The 20,890-nt window shown below is 41.5% G+C and overlaps 1 protein-coding gene across 1 annotated transcript in view; it reads right to left on the bottom strand.

Annotated features, from left to right (window-relative positions):
* Positions 1-15,948, bottom strand: part of ADAM17 (ADAM metallopeptidase domain 17) — a 25,759-nt gene extending 9,811 nt beyond the window's left edge. Inside the window, exons 1-12 of the mRNA XM_009275617.2 lie at positions 15,927-15,948; positions 14,420-14,552; positions 12,843-12,976; positions 11,821-11,909; positions 9,577-9,745; positions 8,627-8,757; positions 6,789-6,878; positions 5,576-5,689; positions 4,895-5,039; positions 4,278-4,366; positions 2,025-2,177; positions 964-1,163 (exon numbers count right to left, since the gene is read on the bottom strand). Of these exons, the coding sequence (XP_009273892.1) occupies positions 964-1,163; positions 2,025-2,177; positions 4,278-4,366; positions 4,895-5,039; positions 5,576-5,689; positions 6,789-6,878; positions 8,627-8,757; positions 9,577-9,745; positions 11,821-11,909; positions 12,843-12,976; positions 14,420-14,552; positions 15,927-15,948 (1,469 nt within the window). The remainder of the gene's footprint in view (positions 1-963; positions 1,164-2,024; positions 2,178-4,277; positions 4,367-4,894; positions 5,040-5,575; positions 5,690-6,788; positions 6,879-8,626; positions 8,758-9,576; positions 9,746-11,820; positions 11,910-12,842; positions 12,977-14,419; positions 14,553-15,926) is intronic.
* Between the last annotated feature and the right edge of the window lie 4,942 nt (positions 15,949-20,890).

Genomic DNA, 20,890 nt, shown 5'->3' with positions numbered 1-20,890 from the left:
TGGGGGGGGGGGGGGAGCTACTTCTTGGAGACTGACTGACTGATTCAAAACCCTTGCCCTCTCTACCCTCTCCCATGACCTCTCTACACACCCACTCACTCTTCATTTCTTCTTATTTCACTCTTACTCTTCATCACTACTTACCAAAGGTAAAAGCATGTAGAAAGTACAACATATTGAGAGACAACACAGGGATCCTTATATTTATTCAAGGCACCTCGATCCTCTTGTTACTTGCTGTGCAACTTTGGTCAAGACTTTCCACTGTTTTCTTCCCCCCGCATTTTTCCCTGTTTGTCCTGAAGGTTTACTACTCTATTCTGCGCTCTTTATTCTCTCTGTCCTGCATCTGGTGCAAGAAGGCCCTTAGTACAAACACGGTCATTAAAGTTGAGGGAATTTCTTGCTAAACAACAGGAGTTGCATGAGCTCTCTACTGTCACGTGGTGCAGAGCTGGACTCTGAAAAAACAGATTGGACACTGCATTGCAACAGGGCCACAAATACCCCAAAGAGCAGGAAGAACAGAAAGAGGACTCATTTAGTGCAGTCACTGTATTGTCTGCTCAAACACATTTTGCAGCAGTCTTGAAAATACCAGTATATGATCCCAGTTTGAAGCCACCTTGCAATACAAAAAAAAATTGTGTTTGCACAGCAAATTTTTAATATTGATTTTTTGAATGCCTGAGTTTGCTTAATAATAACAACAACATCATCGTTGTCGTCACCTGTAGCTCTTGGCACTTCTCAGAAAAAGTAACAGAATGCTATAAAAATTAATGTATGCAAACAGTGCATGCACACATCACCCTTTCCTGGAATCCTTTATTGGCTTCAGCTCACATGTTTAGCCTTAAAGCCAGGAAACAGGTCTGTGACACTGCAGGTGGCTTTAGGAGCTTTCAGCCCAGCCCATCATTCTCTCCTGTGTAAGAGAAGTTGCAGCTTATCTCCCCTTACCTGCATTTGGCACCATCTTTCAGTTTACAGTCTGCAGAGCAGCAGGGATCAGCCTGTTGGTACAAGAGGCCAGGATCGCATTCCTCTCCTTCATCCACCCTGGAGTTCCCACACACTTTGTTGTTGCGCTCTTTGAAGCACTCCTGGGCCTTGATCTCTATGGTCCTATGGATGGATTTTTTGCTGCAGCTGGAGAACATCTAGAGAGTCACAAGGGGAAAGAGCAGCACTGAGGAGCGTTTCTGTCACCAAGTGGCACCTAAGACAGCCTCAGCGTCCTTACGCCTCCAAATTCTTGTGTCCCAGAAAGCAATTATTCCCTCTATACTGCCAGTTTGATACCTTGGAAAAAATTTAAGATGGGAAAGTAACAGTTGGGTCCGTAAAGGACATTGCTACGTTACAATCCAGGGACACATGCATGCAGTCTGGCTCAGAGTCACAGAGCCAAATCTAGCTCTCCCACAGCTTCAGGACCGGTAGCAACCGCCCCCAGGAAGGACTGCAAAGTTGTAGCAACAGCGAGAGACTGCACTGCCTCTCGGCAGCGAGGCTAGACGTGAACCACAAGTCAGACTAGACTGCAGACTAATCATTCCCTTGATTATCTTGGTTTCTCATCTGCAGAACAGGCACAATGCCAAGTCCACACTGCCAGTGCAAGCTTCTGAGACTGGTGAGCACCACAGCTGTGGCGTCTGGCAGTCTCTCTCCAACAATAATAGCTATGGACCATCCAAATGCTATTCGGTACTGAAGGTCCTGTATTTGACTTTTGCTGATGACTTGCTTTTAGGTGCATGCACCCACAGCTAATTACAAACAACTCATTAAAAAAAGCACCTGACATGCTATGACCTCCGGTGAAACTCAGAATCCAAAGACGAGCTTATCTTGCAGAGAACCCAACAGCATGCAAGTATGTTTTCTTCTTATGGCTAATCCATTACATTCCTGACGGTTTCAAGCTATGGGAATCATTAACTAAATAGACTTTCCATGCAAAGGGTCATTGACCATAGCAGAAACTTGTACGTGGAAGCAAAACTATGCAACTATACCTTATTGTTTTCATGATCTCCACTGACAGCAATTGGATACATAACATATTTCCCTCCCTGGTCTTCAGTGGGGGCACATTCTGGCAGACTATCAGGATCATGCTCTGCTCCAAAGTTATGTCCGAGTTCATGCGTCGTAACCAGGTCAGCCTCCTTTTTTGAAGATGAAAAAAGCAATGCTGAAAAAAATTAGTCCAAGCAGGACAGGACAGAAGATCCCAGCTACTTTCAGGCCACCAGCAATTCTAAGATACACTGAGATGGAAAGTGATTTCCCTGTGAACATTTTTTTTTTTTTTTAGAAGTAGGCAACTAAAGGCAAGTAAAATTATGTTGCATTTCCAAAAGCAAGTTCTAGGACTAGGTTTAAATACTAAACCACTGTTAAAGGCAAAATGCTGCCCTAGAATACCGATTCAATCTTGTTTTCAATGCAATGCAGACACTTAAAATACCAAAATTGGCTTTGAAATAGCTGGAAGGCGGAAAAAGTTGAAACAAAAAACAATCCAAACAAACACCAGCTACTACAATTAGTCAATCTCTTGTTTAACATATCTTGCCATTAGAATTATTTCTTCTAAATGGACGATGACATTAGGAGTGCTGAATAAGCTCTTTTATTGCGTGATTACTAGAAAAGACATCTACAAATGTGGCCCAACAGGGATGGATTTCCAACATCGTTTATGCAAGACGGGACTCCCTCTGCTGAGGATCCCAAACGGGCTCTGCCTCGCTGCGTGCCTCCCTGCAGTGCCTTGACCAACAGGTGGTGTCACGCTCACAAGGTGACAACCACAAGTAAAACTAGCACAGAAATAAAAGTTAACCACAAGGAGACTGAGCAGTTCATGAGAGAGAAAAGCAAGTTTGACGAGCTAACCGCCATTTCAGCTCAGACCAAGCACTGCAACAAGCAGCACTGGTGCCCAGTGTAGGCATAGCTAATGTGAGAGCCAGAGACAAGAGAGCTGCCTAGAGATCATTCCTGTGCTTCATCGTGTTTAATTTGGGGAAGGGTTTAAGGGGTTAAGGGGTTTTTTTTGTCTTTCAAAACCCAAGTGGACACCGTGCAACACTCTCCCTGTGAAACCAATCCATAATGCTCCCGCTGCCTCATCCCAAGCTTTGTGACCGCCACTGGGAAGACAGCAAACTCCATTTCCTTTGTAATCCAAGGCAGAACTCCAGCTTGGAGACTGAACAACAAATGCAAATAGCATGGCAACGGCTAGAGCTCTTTGTCAACACACCTCTCACACAAAGCTTCACTGTCTTTTTTTTTTCTAGCTTCTTGACAGCTTCTGTGCCAAGTTTTAGCCCACACATCAATTATGAATTCCCTTTATAATCAGGCTACAGAAAAGCACAGCTGAGAAGTCAGCAAAAGAGAAATATGCCCAACTACAAAGATTTGGTAGATGCAAACACAGGCACTGCTCTGGTATCTTTACAAGTGAGACAAAGCTCATATTCAGGCCTTTATGTATTTACTATCTCATCAAGTATGAAAAAAACCCATTTTTTTTCATAAATTGAAATTTCATAAATTGAAATTTCATAAATTTACATTAGGCTTAGTATTAGCAATAATAAGCCCTGCCTATTGTACCGTTCTCTGCTCTACTTATTCAGGACACACACACACACAAAAATTCAGGTGGAGAAATGTCATTAAAAGGCCCAAACTAAACAGTCTACTTTGCGTGCACTACTTTCACTGCCTTACCTTGCAAATAGAACAGACTAAGCATACACAATCATCCACCTGCATGTTGTAGATGTACATAATGGCAAACACGTCAGTTTTTTCTTATTTGAGTCAGCAGACTAATTTTATTCTTATTGTAAGTCTACTTGTTGTATAATATTTGCTTGTTCTGTTGAGGGTTTGTTTGGTTTTTTTTAAAAGCAAAATACATTTAAATTCATCTTTGGACATCAAAATCCTGTTTGTATCTGAACAACTACAGCTCCTATTAGACACTGGCTACGTTTCCTCATTACTGTTCCCCAGGGAATTTAATCTTCAATTCCATTCAGTCCCGACTCCCCTTGTCAGCAAGGACAAAAAACTATGATTTTGGTTTTGTAGACCTACATCCTTGTCTCCAGGGATCCAACTCAATCGGAAAGCCAGCAGCTTGTTTCTGAGAGAGCACGGAAGCTTGTCACAATCCCATGGCACACATCACCAACACACACGTACGTACACTGAATGTTCACGCTCTGCAGAAAATACTCTCCTACCTTTGTGAGGATGGTCTTCCCATAGTTCTTGGTGCTGGTTAAGCCACTGTTCAGATAGATGTCCTTCTTTGCAATTTGACTATAATAAGCTATAGAAGTGAGAAAGAAACAAATCAAAATTGCCAAACATTTTTCTTGGGTTTCAGGGTTTTTTGGGGAAGAGAGGGATATTTGTTTGGGGATATGAACAGCTTTATTGTGTTCTCAGGCTCACCAGCGAGACCCTGCCTCTTGCCAGTTTTTGGAGTGGGGATCTTTCAAGAACAGCACAAACAGCTCATGTATTGCAGTAAAGGGGAAAATATAAGAAATTTCCAAGACAACAGCATCTGCCATTCCAGAACCGCTGCAAGATGCACCCACACAAAGCAGGCCTTGGTCTAGGGCTTGGTGAGCCAGCTTGTTCACACAAGATAGCTTAGTGACTTTTATCCTTCCCTCCCTTCTTTTTCCAGCTCCAGCCAACAAAACGGCCATCTATTCTATCCAAAAACCAGCCACTAGAGTCTATGCAAATAACACATCATGCTTCGTGAAAGTTGGAGAAGAGGATTAAACACAAATAACAAAAACTAGCTTTCAACCCGCAACTGAGAGGGAAGAAAAGGAAGCCTTGCCTTTAGGGCAAATGCCACCATGGCTGTTAGGTCTGGGAGAGCCAACATAAGCCAATCCAAGCGTTCCCATGTCAAAATCTTGATACGTGAAGAGATGAGCAAGGCACACATGAGCTGCTTTCTCAGCAATATCGAAGCTAAATTGCTTTAAGGAAAAAAAAAAAAGTCAAATCTTTGTAAGACACTTTACGGTGCATATTAGAAGTCTATAGATAAGAACATTTATCTAATGAGCCAGACAGGCACCTTCTAGATCTGGTTAAGTCAGAAAAAAGCAGCTGTTATCTGTCCTAAGAGCTGTAGAAAATTAAATGAATACCCAAGTACATTGTACACATTCATTTACATAACTCGTCTATTCATTTCCCCTTTTCACAGGGAGGGGAAAACCAAGTACAATAATTTGACGAAGGTCACAAGGCAGCCAGTCTCAGGGCCAGGCATATCAGGACTGCCTTTCTGACTCAGGCCACGTATTAATAATTCTAATTGGTGTGTGCTCTATAATTATGCAATGGAGCCCTTTACCATTGACTACAGGGCACATCAGCTAGTTTGACTTTGCATAACATCTACACATCATGTGAAAGAAGTAGAGGAATTTCATCTGTTACTACAGAGCAGCTGTATGAATGTGTAATTCTCTGTAAGGGGCACAATTTTTCAAGGGTTACAACCTACCTCTAGCAGCATTTTCACATCCCAGGCATCTTTCTTATCATCTGGGTAACTTTTTGCCATATTGTAATGCTTTTCTCCAGGTTTTACAAAATTTGGCTCATTGTGGATGATAATCTACATTTCAAAAAAGGCAACAACAATGTAGAGGAATTTTGATCAATTTTACAGCTACAGAAAAGCTTTCAATGTAATCTTAAATGTCTCAATAGATCTGCAAGAAGAAAAATTCAGACTCAGCATGCTTCTAATGTTAACTTTTCAGCCTCTGCTAGTTAAGATACACTGATTACATCATAAGCAACTACACAAGCCACTTTATAGAGCAACATCAACAGTTTTCATGTAACATTCTGCTTTGAGATGCATGTTACTCTATCAAAAAAGACCACCCAAATACAACCAGGATTTACATCTGGTATAAATAGCCCCAAACCATTTCAGAGTTCTAGCTAACCAAAACGTATTTTAAAGGATTGCTACTTTCCCAGTAACCTAGAATTAGTGCATCGTGTTCTTTCCCCCTCCCTGCCCAATTAACTCTCCTTCCTTGTTCCTGCAAACCTTTTCCCAGCAAAGGGGCAGCTAGCTTGTACCATGAGTCCCCGTGTTTCACATCACAGCTCTTGCAGTACTCCAAGCCGAAAGATTCCTCTTCTTTTTAATGCCCTTTTCCAGATTTTTGTGCACTAACTTTCAGGAGCCATCATAAAAATTGTAGTCACTACATCCTGTGTGTCCACCCTATACCAGCCTCTACACTATCATGATATCATGATGTCTAAGGGGAGTTACTAAAGCTCTTCAGGCAGGAGTCGTGTTTTTTTTAATGTGTGTTTGGGGCCCACTCAGACTTTGTAAGCTAAGCACTAGCCATAGACACAAACATTAAACACATGCATAAGAGTATGTCTGACAGAAACAAGAATTGCTCATATTCTGGGAAAAAGCACCTTTGAATTGAGGTTAAATATAGAAAGATTCTCCCTGAAAACTCCTGCCTCAAAAGCTACGAGGAACTGAAAATGGGCATGCTGTGTCAAATCATTAACACCACCTCTGGCAAGGTGCTATTTCAGCGTGCTCCTGGCTGGAGTTAATCATGTAGGATATGATTATTTTAGCTCTAATCCAGATAAAATAATCAGAAACCTTAATATCCAAAACATGTTCTTATCCTTTAAATTAAAAACCCTTTGCATAGTTCATTGAATACCTGCTCTATCTGTATGCCGTACCCATTGAAGGCTCCATTGTCCCAGGAAGTATTTCGGTAGATGTCATCTACTCTGTCTATCAATTCAATCTATGTAGAAAAGAAAAACAAGTTATTTAGTTCCGAGCTTTCATGTAATAAAGTTCAAGACACTCGGAGAAGTTGCAACATACTTATCTAGAAACACTCACTTCAAATTAAAATTGAACCTCATGTAACACAACAGACATACTCACTGATCCAAAAACAACAGCACTTGGATCCAGAGAGTATTATCAAATGTCCCTGAAAATTTTCCATCATAAAAAAGCAGTAAAAACTTTCCCGTTTATCACTTGCATTTGTGTAGTGGACGAGTGATAATATTAAGAACAAGACATCTTGGAAAACGCTTTGTTCATACACTAGTTTTCCAGGTTTCTTTGAGGGGAAGGGCCAAGGAGGGAGTTGTTTTTACTGCTTTGTTTTGGCATGATGCTTTACTAGTTTAACTGACCCCTGAGGCCTGCTTCCCTCTCCCAGCCAAAAACCTATTATTTTCCTCATTATGGTTCAAGCACAAGGTTCCAGAAAGTTTCTCATCAGTGCTCACTATCAATACCTCCCTTTTCATGCTGTTCTCATCTTCTTAAAAACCACCTTCTACTAAATATAAACCATCAAACTTGCTCAGAATGAAAAGTGACATTTCAGAGCCACTCCATAATAGTTTATGTTTTAGTTTTCCAATCACTGTGTTGTTTACAGTACACATCTACCCAGGAAACACAACAGTAGGTTAGCCTGGAAGAGTCATGTGTCAGATGCTGAGGTAATGGCATCTCTGCAAATACAGGAATTGAGGCTCTGTTACCTGGGGAATGTAAACATTTCTGGGGACAGAAAGGTCAAAAGGCAGCAAAGATGGAACAGAGTGACTAGCATTTCAAAGATTCAGGTTCAGAAAGAGACTCATGACAAACAACAGGCCTCCAAAAGTGGTTTCATTTGTTTTTGTCTTGAGTCCCCAAACCCATACTCTCCACTTCTGCTGAAAGGCTGTGGGCAGGCATTCTATATCACAAAAACTTGTCAGGTAGAGAACCCCATTGTACTAGTTTTGGCTGGGTTACTTGGTAACCAGTACACGTGATGGAGCCCTGCTTTCCTGAGGATGGCTAAACACCTGCCTGCTAATGGGAAGCAGTGAATGAATTCCTTGTTCTGCTTTGCTTGTGAGCACAGCCTTTGCTTTACCTGTTAAACTGTCTTTATCTCAACCCACGCGTTGTCTCACCTTTCCCCTTCCAATTCTCTCCCCCGTCCCACCAGGGAGGAGTGAGCGAGCGGCTGGGTGGGGCTGAGCTGCCTGCTGGGGTTGTACAACCATGTACAACCAAATGAATTGTTTACCGCGCCTGCTTCAATTTTATTGTTCTGGACAGAGAATCCTGGAAGAATTTGAAAAAAACCTATACAAGTTGCTTTTGCCTCTCATATGAGCTTTAAACATGCTTGAACTTTAAAGATGCTTGGATCATTTGCAGTGGAATTCAAAATCCAGGAGACTCTAAAGCTCTGACTGGAAAAAGAACAATTCTTAGAAGAACTTCTTACAAGAAGTACATGAAGGGAAGGGATTTCTTTATAAATGAAACTTGAATACTATTTAACTACAGTATCACCATTAAGAAATATTTTTAAAGCATGATTTAGCACTTTTCCAGGTGAAAAGCACACACAGTCATGATGTAAATACATACATTGTAGAAAAGTAGTATAAGCTGTATGTTTTTAACTACTGAATCACTTTTTCTTCCATTTACTCCAGCAAATTGTAATAGAGTATATTTACTTACCAAATAGTTTATAGTAGTACTCTCCTCCCCACGGCCCATATACTTAAAAAAACGGTGATCTGCCACTACCAACATCTTGCATGTGTTTTTGGAGTTCTCTGGAACAGCTCTTTTCTTCCGATGGATGCTTGCTAATGTGAACATTTTAAATACAATTAAATAAACACTCAATAAAACTGCCACTGCTGTATCTATTGCCCTTATTTAAGACACGAACGTGAGTTTGGGTGGGTTTTTGGGGGGAGCAGGGGATGTTTGGTTTTGGGTTTGTTTTTTGTTGTGGGGGTTTTTTTGCTTTGTTTTGGCTTTTTTTTAATAATTATTCTTAAATTTTGTCTTCGTAACAGTCCTTAAACTTGTTGTAAGGAAAGGAACATATAGGAGTGAAATTGAGTTATTCAACAGATTTACCTACAGAGCTTTTACGGCCATCATCTCAGTCTTAACACCTCTCCTCCTGTTCCTAGTCATTATCCCCATCTCTGCTGCCACAGCTGAGGACAGAGGAAAGAGGGACCCAAAACTCTCAAAAACCCATCATAGCTCAAGATGGATTTTTAGAATGACCTCCGAGGCCAAACAGGTCCTGCTGCACAGTGCACAGAAGTATAAAGTTGTTTTAGTGTTTGCCTACATTGCCACCAGCTATCACAACAAACACTACTTAGGCCTGATGAAATAGCTTCCTCTCCTTAGCCTACGCTTTGGTAGGGTCAAACATCCTTTCAACAAGCCTGGAAGAAACATGCCCCTAGTGACAGTTTCTTCCTTTCATCAGTTGTTGGGGCTTTTTTGGATGGGGAGCAGGCATGAAGAAGAATGCTGCTTTAATAGTTAAACTAGAAGTAGCAACACAGATTATTGCCCAGGTTCTGATCTTACGTGCCTACACAGCCAGAATTCAAGCATTCATTTCAAAGATGCTGCTCTCCCAAGGTACGGACACTCACCTTCGTTTTGCTTCCTGTCTTCCAGTCCTTTTGGCAACAGTTCTTCTTCGTTCAGCTTTAAATAACCACACACTTTGGGGGACTGCAATCGTGAGAAGTCTTTGATATCTTCAGATCTGTAGACCAGCAGTCTTTCATCTTGCACATTATCTACAAATCTCCACAGTGGCTGACAGCACAAGAAGAACAGAAATGCAATTAGTTAGGAACACAGTGAAGGCAAAGACTAAGTCTATATTAAGTAAAAAATTACATTTATGTACCATCAAATCTCCACAGCTTTATGTGTACAGACACACAAATACATTTGACTATAATGTCACCCACAGCAATAAGTCTACTGATAAAACAACATCCCCAAGAAAGCCAACAGAATTCAACTCTTTTATGCTACATCGGCATCCAAAAATCTAAGATTACCTCAACAGAGCAGCGGCAGCCACCTGATAAGGCTGTAGAAGAGACAGAATTTTTCTTCCCCTCCAGAATATAAGCAAGCTGAGGAGGCATCTCAGGCTCCTCCGCTCCCTCCATAACAGTATGGAGACTGGCATAGCCAGGGAGGAGATGCTTAGACTATAACAACAAATGCACTGACCAGAAGCACAGGAGCTGGTAGGTAACAGAGAAAGTAAGCGCACAGCAGAATGCAGTCTTCACAGCAGAAGGCAGGCTCTTCAACGTTCAATAGCTACCCAAGTCACTTATAAGCATGAAAACTTCTCCAAAAGCAAAGAAAACAAGAAAACCATGAAGTCCCACGGTCTTCCTAATTCCCATAGCAGATGTATACTGACCATGGTTTTTTTTTTTTTTAACCAACACATCCCTATTATTATCTGTACATAACAGCTACAGCACCACCACCAAATACAACATGGCCAGGGTCTGTTCTCTGGGCAAGGCCAAGTAGTACAGACCACCCATGTCCACGCTGCAGAGCACTTGGGTCTGGGTCTCCTCTGGCCCTTAGGCAGTGGTCTTTCAACTTCAGACAACTATTACTTAGCATACTGTGCTTTTGGTTCACAGCAAAAACGTCCGAAATGCAAAGGCTGTGCTGGCCCTGCAGCCATGTGTCTACAGTGCAAAACTGAGGGCACGTTTTGCATCCTAGGGCAAGGCATGAGGGCACCAGGGGTTTATACGAAGGTCCACAACCTTTCCGAATGGTGCAGGAGGACCATGAAAGCAAAGGAAGGCAACGGCAGGATGGTCTCTGGCACACACCATCTCTGACTGCACACAGGCATCATCTCATCCAGGGCTGGTTAGGGGCTGAAGCTGACCCTGGGATGCTAACAGCTAGGCAGTGTGGACAAGCCAGAGCCTCCAAGCCATTGCCTGCCTTTATTTAGCTGTACAGACACAGCCAGTGAGAAGCAAGGGGGTTGGCTGTGTGGGGAACTGAGACGTGCTTACGTTACTCTGGACCACAAACACAAAAATGCTTTAAACCACAATCAAACGGCTACTATATGCTCTTAATGCAAAACACAAGCACAGTGGTTTGGGTATTCCAATCACATTTTCATACTTTAATATGACCGGATTTCCCATGTTTACCCATAATTCTGCATATCCTTATGTTTGAAGACAATTACAATATCCACGTAACAGCCTACAATAACAATTACTGTTATTCAGCCATTCTAATACAGCTTACGCCTGGGAATATACTGCACTGAACAACTCATTAGGATAGTCTCTAATTATGTATTTGTTGAATATTTTTTTAAACCAACAGTTTAAAATAACACAAGCAACAAAAATGGTGAAAAACAGAAACAAGGGAGCAGGGAAAAATACCAGATTTTCAAATAAAGCTTTAAGAATGGGAAAAATTCCAAGATGTAACAAAGCCAAAATTTTAGAAAGCTCAACAGACCTCAACTCTGCTCAGAAGGCTGCACAGTTTGTTATTCTAGAGGACATGATCACCACTAATTACTAATGTTATACCATTTCTGTTTCTAAGCCCCTTTCCTGTTTAAAACATACCTTCTCCCTGATGTATCTAAAACATGCAAATGTCAGAGAATGTCACTCACTAATAAAACTCTACACTTGCAAAAGTCAAATTGGTTTCACATTTCTCTCCCTCCTCCCTACTCACACCAAAACAAACACCACCACCAAGTCTATTTTGAGCTACAGAGGTGTCAATGTGACTAACTAGAAAGAGAAACACCCACAGGGAAAAGAGATGATTGTTTGAATATTGCTTTCAACAGCAAAGTGTACCTCTATATTGTATTCTTCTCCATCAGTATTGATTCTTACTGTAAAGTCTTCATCCCCAATATGTGCCACAACCTTGGAATTATGCTCTCCTTTAACATAAGCAAGGAAAAATGAAATTAATTCAGCTCTATTTGCATGCACTCCTGCACAGACACTGTTTTTTTTTAAATTGTTTTTAAACTTCAAGCCAAATTGTCTTCCTCAGTCCCTGAAGAACACTATACTGTCCAGTTTAAAGAAAAAAAGAAATGAACCAGCAGTCCCCCCAACCTTAACTTTTCAGTGGTCATAGCCATCAAGACTCAGATTTAACTGGTAATTTCGCAGAAGGTGTTGAGATGGCTGTGGGGATTAGTAATGGGACACAGAATATTTCTGCCAACAAAAGCAGCTTGCATCTTACTACTATCAGATAGCAGTTTCATGGCGTCAGCCTGCATTCCAGTGGAAGAGACGTTCACCACATCACAAAGGCAATGTAAAAACCAAAACAACGTAGCGGAAGCATTAATGTTGGACTAAAGTGGAGCAAGATACCCTTTCTTTACAGAAAAGTAGTCTGCAAAGAACCATCTTAAGTCTTTTAATATAACAATCTGGGCAACACTGCATCACCACTAACTACCTGGGCTTTGTGTTCTGGGACAAGGAACATTCCAGTCCTACATTCCAGTTGGAATTAAAGCCACCACCATCATTTAAAAAAAAAAAAAAAAGACAAGCTGCTGCTTGAGTAAATTATACCTTTGTGTTCTGCCAAGCTAAACAGAAGAGTCCTATCTTAGAACCTTGGTGCAATAGCTCAAAAAAACCCTACCACTCACCAAACCTAAAAAAACCCCCCAAACCCACCACAAAAACTCCTCAAAAACAAAATTAGGAAACCTGAGGGGCATGAGAATTAAGTTTACTTGTTCATCCTAACCATATCTGATGAGGCCAATACACCATTTACTTTGGCCAAGAGACTCATGCAAAGCTGTGCTTTCTCAGCACTGACACACAGTCTTGTCCATACTAACCAACGACATGTCCGGTGAAAAAGTCTTGCCATTGAACACGATACTCATTTTCCTTGCCTTCACCATCCACAATTAATGCTTGAAATTTTTCTGAAAAGTGTTCAGCAGTTGCAGTTAAGTATAATTTAAAGTGCCTGTAAAAGAATTTACTTCCATTTATTTTTAAGCAAAGTATACACATAACAGATACATCCAAGTCTCCGTTTTACTGAGGGCCCGAAAGAAGTTAGAAAGCATTAATTCTGATAAGCAGGCTACAAAAACATACACTGTGTAATTCATAACTCTAAATATTTTTAAAGAGTCAAAGATGTTTAATTAAAAAAATAACAAATAAACCCCAAAATCCAAAACAGTCACAGTTTGCTCATGATGCACCTTCTCCATTTGTAGTCAAGCAAAACCAGTTACTGGTAACTATTTAAAGAAAATCAGACCAAGGAATTTGTTCATCTATTTTAAATTAAATTATCTTAAAGTTCTTATTTTCTGAAGTAATACCGTCAGAAGACCATAAACAGAAATCTGAACTCTGTAGATTTTTACAATAAATTGTCACAAAAACTAAAGGCTATCCCAAGAAGTAAGTAGAGAACCTTCTCTGGAAGGAGCCTCATGGGCTCTTGGTTTCTGTGGGCTTTGGGTCAAAGATTTTTGGTATGCCCCTCTGCAATTATTCTGTAATTATCATTGGCAGTATTGCAACCTCACCATAAAGTCAGGGTGCACGAGGCAGTGCAAAACAGGCAGTGCAGATATGTGATCCCATTAACCTTTTATACTTGCTACTTAAAAATTACCCCCTCCAAACATTTAGAGATTCAAAAAATATGCACAAGAACTTGCATGACAGTTGTAGTTGTACATGACAGATGGGGAAGGCACATGAGAACACAGTAGGCAAAGATGTCAGAACAAAATCAACCTAAAATTGTTAATATAAAGCATTATTCTCACCCCGCTCCCCCATTTCAGACTCACAATTTCAGCACTCAAATACCTGTAAGGCACTTTTCTGACACTCGGAATAAAATCCCTACAACCCTCATGCCTGCTCTCTTCTACCTCTCCTTCCCCTTTCACCTGTGCTTCTATTTCCCATCTTATAAAAAAATGATTAAAAGAAGTGTTTTCTTGAATGGGAAATTTACACTCAGTAGGAAGAGGATTAAACCTCCATGAAAAAAAATACAGTAAATCTCTTGGGCAACACACCACACGCACTCCCCAAACTGAAGGCAGAGATTTTCAAGAACCAGAGGACAGTCAAGAAGTATGACAATGTTGCCAGATGAGGTATAAGTGGTATAAGTAACCTACATGAAACTAAAGCCAAGAACAAAGCAAAAGAAATCTTAAATCACTGCCACTTCAGCAAACAGAGTAATACAATGCAACTTATTTTTGTTTCCTCTGAGCCTCTCTGAAGTCATATAACCATGCAGATCACTAACTCAGAAGAACTGGCCAGTCATGACAGAAAAACAAGATAACTATTTCTGGGTTTGGAGCTGTGCATTATTCACCACAAACTGAAGGAAAATATTATGCTATTTCATTGCTGATGATTTAATTACCTTTGCAGGGCTGAAAAACTTAAGAGCCTCTCTAGGTGTGTCTCAGGCTGGAGGTCCCTCTTCTTCAGTGAGTGTTGCTGGATGCTAGACTGAGAAAGGATGTCGTAGTCTGAAAGCATGGACTCAACTGTGTCTGGAAGAACAACAGGGAAAGTTTTGGTTTCAAGAGACTCTCTCTTTCACAAATGCATACATAAAACAGCAAAACAGAGCCTCCCATTTCAACAGCAAGTTGCTGTTTGCTCTAATTTTAGGATAACTATGGTACATTTCTGTAAAGGTGCGTTTTGTGTAGGCAAGTAGAAATCATAGTGTGAGACAAGACACGATCTGAGAGAGGCAAGCTAAGAATGTAGTTCACTTCTTGTAGCAATTTTTGAGCAACCAACTTATCATTTTTACTGCCACAGCTGTGCAGAGCTAATGCCCTCCCTTGCTGCCCCCTGGAAACTAAATGGGGGAGAACGTCCCCACTTCTCTGGAGTGAATCACTCTCCTCCTCACCTGCTGGTCCCCATCCAAGTCTGCGGAAGAAAATAAATTACCTAGGAAACTTCTACCAAATTCACTGCAGATCAGGACTGCATTTATTACCTTTCTGCCCAACAGTAGCCAGAAAATAGATGTCTGTGTAGCATAATCAATCAGAACTAACTAATGAGGCACCTCATATGAGGCACCTCCAGGTACCCTGGTTTCCCAATACCTTACCACCACACAAAACTCCTTCGATTTCCCTACTCAGAACATGAAAACTTGTTCAGAGGAGGGAGACCAAGGGCCCAAACCCCTATGGGGAGCAGCACACAAATTACAAATTCAGGTCAATATTCTGCAGATGCTTCCACCATTAACAAGTGCACAATGCCGGCTGCCAACAGTGTTTGACTCTTGCTGATAAAGCCTCCTGCTGCTTTGTAAGGCATCCCTTTGCCAGGAGCACCCACCCACACTCCTTCTCTCCAGAGCACCCACCACCCGGCGAGACACCTGACAATCACCTTCACTTCCATCAGCACTGATCAATTCATTTGCTATTTACAGCCTTCAATAGAGGTCCTTATTCCCACATCACCATCTTCCTTCTCTGCTAGAGTCATTCACTATTTTCACTGCACCAAATGAGGAGCCAGCTGTGTTTTACAAGAGGTTTATCCTCATCATCATTTTACAAGTGCTCATCCAGTCATTCTTGATTTAAAAAATTCCCCTTTTTTTCCCCTCCATTTCCAATTGTGCTTCTAAACCAGACATGATAGCTACCAAAGAGGGCTTTCATTAACAAAGACGGCCTTCCAGTTCTTCAGAGCCCCTGATCACTGGCTTACACCACCCAGCCAAGTAACCTCACACATTTTATTGGACTTTTACATACGCAGCACCACTAGTAAGCTGAGTTTTACCGGCTCTTGTGCAGCAAGCCAAGATTGCCAACTTGAAACCTAGATTGGTATAGTTCCTGAATTTTTTTTTTTTTTTTTTTTAAAAAAAACTTGACACTCAATACCATCATTTATCCGCAAATACATGCCTCTAAAGCCCAAGAAAGCCTTTAAGAACAGGCACACTGTTTGGACCAAGGCAAGCACCTTGCTTTTTCTTTTGCAAGGGGGCAGGTGGGGAGAATTAACCACCAGTGTATGTGCACACACGTGCTTGTGCACTGAGGGAGCTGCAGAAACAAAGATGACCCTCACAGCCCTCTTGGCCCTGCACCAGACCTACTAGCAAAGTGATGGATAGGTGCCACGGCTGCCTTCTCGTGCAGCAGAAGCCACCGAGCAGCGGCTCCCAGGCTTCTCCCTCCCTGGCTGCCCCTCCCCTGCCGTTGAGCAACACAGGAAGGGCAGTGCAGTTGCAATTTCCTGATTTCTGTTTACAACCCACCGGTCCAGAGCACCTGCAATCAATTACCATGCATTTCAGATTATATGCAAAGGCAAGTTTCCACCACCTTCCTTCGTGTTGTGGTTTTTTTCTCTTATGTGCCCAGTTGCTGCATGTCAGGCAGCGCCTTCATCATTAGCTTGCCACATGATGCAGAGCTGGTTCACTAGAGCCACACAGTGAGCAAATACCTAAAATCCCCCAACACATCCCTTTTCTTTAAAAAGCCCATTATAATTCATTGCTTACGCTCTGGCACCTGCCCTCATCCAGAACCACCTGGGAGGAGGGAGGGTAGGGACAGGCAGGGAAAATCAATTCTGAAAAAAAACCTCATTAAACTGTCTAGTCCTAAATTCTTTTAACTAAAACCTGAGATTCTTTCAACACACTCAGCTAGAGCAGAGCCCTCAATTAAAGTGAATGTTGATATATGGGATACAAAATGTTGGTTCGTGATACAGAGCAAGTGTGTGGTATGTGGGCCATGAAGCAAGAGAGGTGTGGTACCACTGCTGCACTGCTCGGGGACTTACTGACATGGGGACTTGCCAAGCACAAGGTCTGCCCACGAGGCACAACCCCAGCTGCAAAACACTACTCCTTCTGCCCCTTTCCACCTCTGCCTGCAAAGTACAGCCCAGAACCAGGGGAAGGTCATGCCAAAGAGCAAGATGCAGATGCCACTACAGCCAGACAAAATGTCTCAGTTTCATGGCAAGAGAACTGAGAAGTCTGCTGAAGAAATTTTTTTTTTTTTTTATTTGGCAGGCAAGGAGAACTTCAGAAGTTCTGCTCCACCTCAACACACACAAACACCCTTCTGGAAATTCCTCACAGAGACACAGGAAGGGTAGTAAGAACAAGACCTACAGCGTTGATGAAGATGAGTAAGATGATTCTGTTAAAGTAACAAATGAAACACAGGACACTCCTAGTTCCTGTATCCCTGAAACAAGAATGCACTTGTTCGTATTTCCTCTTACCCTTCCTAAATTTGTTTGCTTTTAATTTTACTTGCAACATAAGTACAGACCTAAGACATGCTGCTGCTAGACATAAATCTGTGAACTAATTCAGGTATCAGACAGATGTGGAAAAAATATATTGGTAACACACTCAAACCAAAATTTTTCTGTAAAATTTTCATACTGTGAAAAATGAATCCACGGTCATGGCTTATTGAAAAATAAAGGATGAAGTGTCATTATTTTAAACAAAATACAGAACTGTACAGAGTCCAACTGTACAGCAGTCTGTGGATGGGAGCCACAGAAAGCATATACTCGACTACTTTTTATTCAAGTTTAATAGTCTTTCTGGCATTCCTTCCTCATTATCTTCACCATGGTCCAAGAGCCATTTCCCATGGGCTTCAACAGAACCGAGCTGACTCAGGTTTTCCCAAATCACTTTCCTGCGATTCCTTCCCTTCCAGCCCTTCCTAGATTTCTGCATTCCTCTCTTTTTGGAGGACACCTTAACTGCATCCTGATATCCCAAATATTTATTTATTTATGATTGCCAGCCTTCACCTCATTGCACCTTCTCCCCTGAGGGGGGGGACCTCACCAGAACATACACATCTCAGGTTTGTAAGAGAAACAGGGAAGGAACATTGGTGACGAAGATGATACCCCAAAGTCCTCAAGAAGAAATCCATAGCAGTGACTTTACCTCTGCCTCCAGCTTTGAACTGTTTCCTCCTTTTCTTCCACCTTGTTTCAAGGCTAAAAGCCTACTGCCACCAGATTTTGCAACTTACAAGACACAGGAAAGTATCTTTTAAGTAAATTATGGGCCAGTATGCATTGCAGCAGGCTACTCCAGCAGCAAAGAGCTCAAGAATGTGCTGGGCAACAGCTTACCTCATTGAGTTGGAGGCCACCACATATTTTTTAAAAGAGAAGGTTTCTCTTCAAGTGCTCAGCTACCAAATACCAATGGCATCCTTCTCCAACCAGCTCAGCTTTCATAAGCACAACAGTAAATTCCCATGATCTCATGCCCAGTCTATTGCCCAGAAAGCAACAAGTAAATGCGGCAAGTCAGCCATTTCATAAGCATTCTTTTGAACTGCATTATTTATAGAAAGGTTAAGCTTATCTAGAAGCATGAAGTTTTAACCCAGAAGATATAAACACAAGATCCAACAATATTTAAAAATATTACTTTCAGGATTTAAAAGTGACCACAAGAACATCAGAGGGGTTTGCAGCAATGATTGCAGTTATTTCTCCAACCATCCCAAAGGAAATAAAAGCATAAATAAATCTCCTGTCAAAAGGCACTGGGATGGGATGACAAGCCTACAGAGAGTAGCCCTAGAACAAGCACAGCAAACACGCCTGGGGAGGAGTTTACTGTGTGACTGTTAAATCATTGGCATCTGCAAGTCTGAAAAAAGGGCTCCAGCCTTATTTTGTGTGGCACTCATTGACAACCCAGGTACTGATCTCGAGCTGATTTCCAATGGATATCAAATGCTTAACAAAAGCTTGTGAGCAGCTAACCAATAACAATTTTTCTAATTCAGCTGGGGAGTGACTGAATGGTTGAAGGGCTCCGTATTCTTTATTGTTATTATTTATTTTTTTATTCTTCAAATAATGCTCCTCTTCATACATAAAAGTATTTTAATTAAAGTAACCAAATATAGTCACTTCAAATATAATTCACAGCCTCAGTCAGAATTTGGACCAGGAAACACAGACTGGAGTCTTTCCACCCTTAACTATATGAGCTAAAGCAAGTCTCCATCACCCTACATAAAACAGCTGCCCTCATGTTTGTGGTAACAGCCGGCTACTGGCTGCAATATAGTGGGATCGTTTGACTGGAACACCATTCCAGGGAGTGCTAATGGAGAAGGCCAATATATTCATACCTCAATATATTCATACCTCAACTGGGCACACAAACGGTCTTCACCAGGCAGTAGGTGACGCAATCATGCCTAAATGTTTATGGGTACCTTCTCTTAACATTTTACACTGCTTTTAGGAGACTGTTGATGAAGAGGACGCGTTGAGAAGATCCATCTGTGGGAAAGCTGTTCCATAACAGCTCATTACACGTGCTGTTACATCTTTCTCCAGTACATCTGGTACAGAGCCATTGCCAAAGACAGAAAACAAAGTGAATTGAAACACTTATCCAACGTGAAACAGCCCATGCTTTTAACAGTTTAGATAAATCACGTTTACTTGTTTCCACCAAAGAGTGGCTGCTGTTTTGCTCATCGAGCATACGTGAACAGAAGAACTTGTGTGACAAACAGGTTCAAAGCAAGAACCGAATGTATGTCAGCCTGCTTATAAACTGTAAAAGGATAAAGGTTTACAGTCTGTTTAAACGCATTTCTAGACAAACCTGTTAGTAAGAATGGCCAGCCACATCAGCATTGCTGAACGTTTTAAAAGGCATGTTTTTGACTCGATCCCAACTGCACCAAACTTGCTAAACCACATGAGAAAACAAGGTGCCTGAATTCAGTTAGTCACCAGCACAGCGCAGACAAAGCCTCAGGGTACAGTTACACGGACCTCGCACTGGGAGGTAAGGTAGGCTGCCGATTTACTGTCTACCAGCTACTCCATGGTATACTTTTCCTGCAGTTACACAGAGTAAACTACTCTGTATTTACCACACGTTGAGAAGTGCCCAGTGACAGATACAGTGAAAACTTAACAACCTACAAAACACCCTTCAGCTCATCTCAGGAAAAACTTGTTCATGTAGCTGCACCCTTATACGACTCCAAAGTTTCTTCCCTACAGTAAAATAGACATCTGGTTCTGGACAGTGCCAGTATTTCCTTAAGGGTGCAAATTCTGTTTAGCAGAAGCTGTACAGATAATTAAGCTGCTATTTCTGGTGGTTTTGAATACAGCTGAATACCCCCAATGGCTCCTACATGTTACCTCACACACTTTCAACCTTGCAAATTTTCTTCTTCACTAAACACAACTTAAATAGGGACCAGTGAGGAAAAACATTTATTCTGTTGGACCTGCATTATTAAATAACTCAGTCTGTTCTATTAGTGAAAGCAGAAAGCACCTTTTAAAAAAAAGAATGCAATATCCTGCTCAAATATTGACATTATAAAAAATAAGGAAGCCCCCTGAATTAACATCCTCATATTCAAAGTGAAACAAGGGCAATACAGCTGTCTTATCTTAAACCAGAACAGCATCATATGACTCGATGCTCAAAAAACCCCCCCCAAAAATCACATGCTTTCATATATCCTGCAGACAAGAACAGCCAAGTCACAGGATATAAGTCTTCTCTGGAAACAGATCGCCTGTCTGGCCCTCCAAAAACCGTCAGCCTCACTACTGTGCTTAGATACCACACCACAAAATCCTGCTGTGTCACAAAATAAGTTTGAGCAGAGTTGATTCTAGGTAGAGACTAACTACTGTCTGGGCTACACTTCTGAGCCCAACCCCTTCTCCCCATCTGACTGCATCTCTTCTCCTTGTGGATACGACTTTGGACTCACTCAGATGTGACTTTCCAAAATTCAAGGCACGTCACGGGTACTTTACAATTTCAGTAACAATCTGAAAAGGTGAG

This window comes from Aptenodytes forsteri, unplaced genomic scaffold (genome assembly GCF_000699145.1).
Source record: "Aptenodytes forsteri isolate BGI_AS27 unplaced genomic scaffold, ASM69914v1 Scaffold94, whole genome shotgun sequence".
Classification (NCBI taxonomy): domain Eukaryota; kingdom Metazoa; phylum Chordata; class Aves; order Sphenisciformes; family Spheniscidae; genus Aptenodytes; species Aptenodytes forsteri.
The sequence above is the reverse complement of the archived record's forward strand: the minus strand, read 5'-3'. Positions and strand labels throughout refer to the sequence as shown.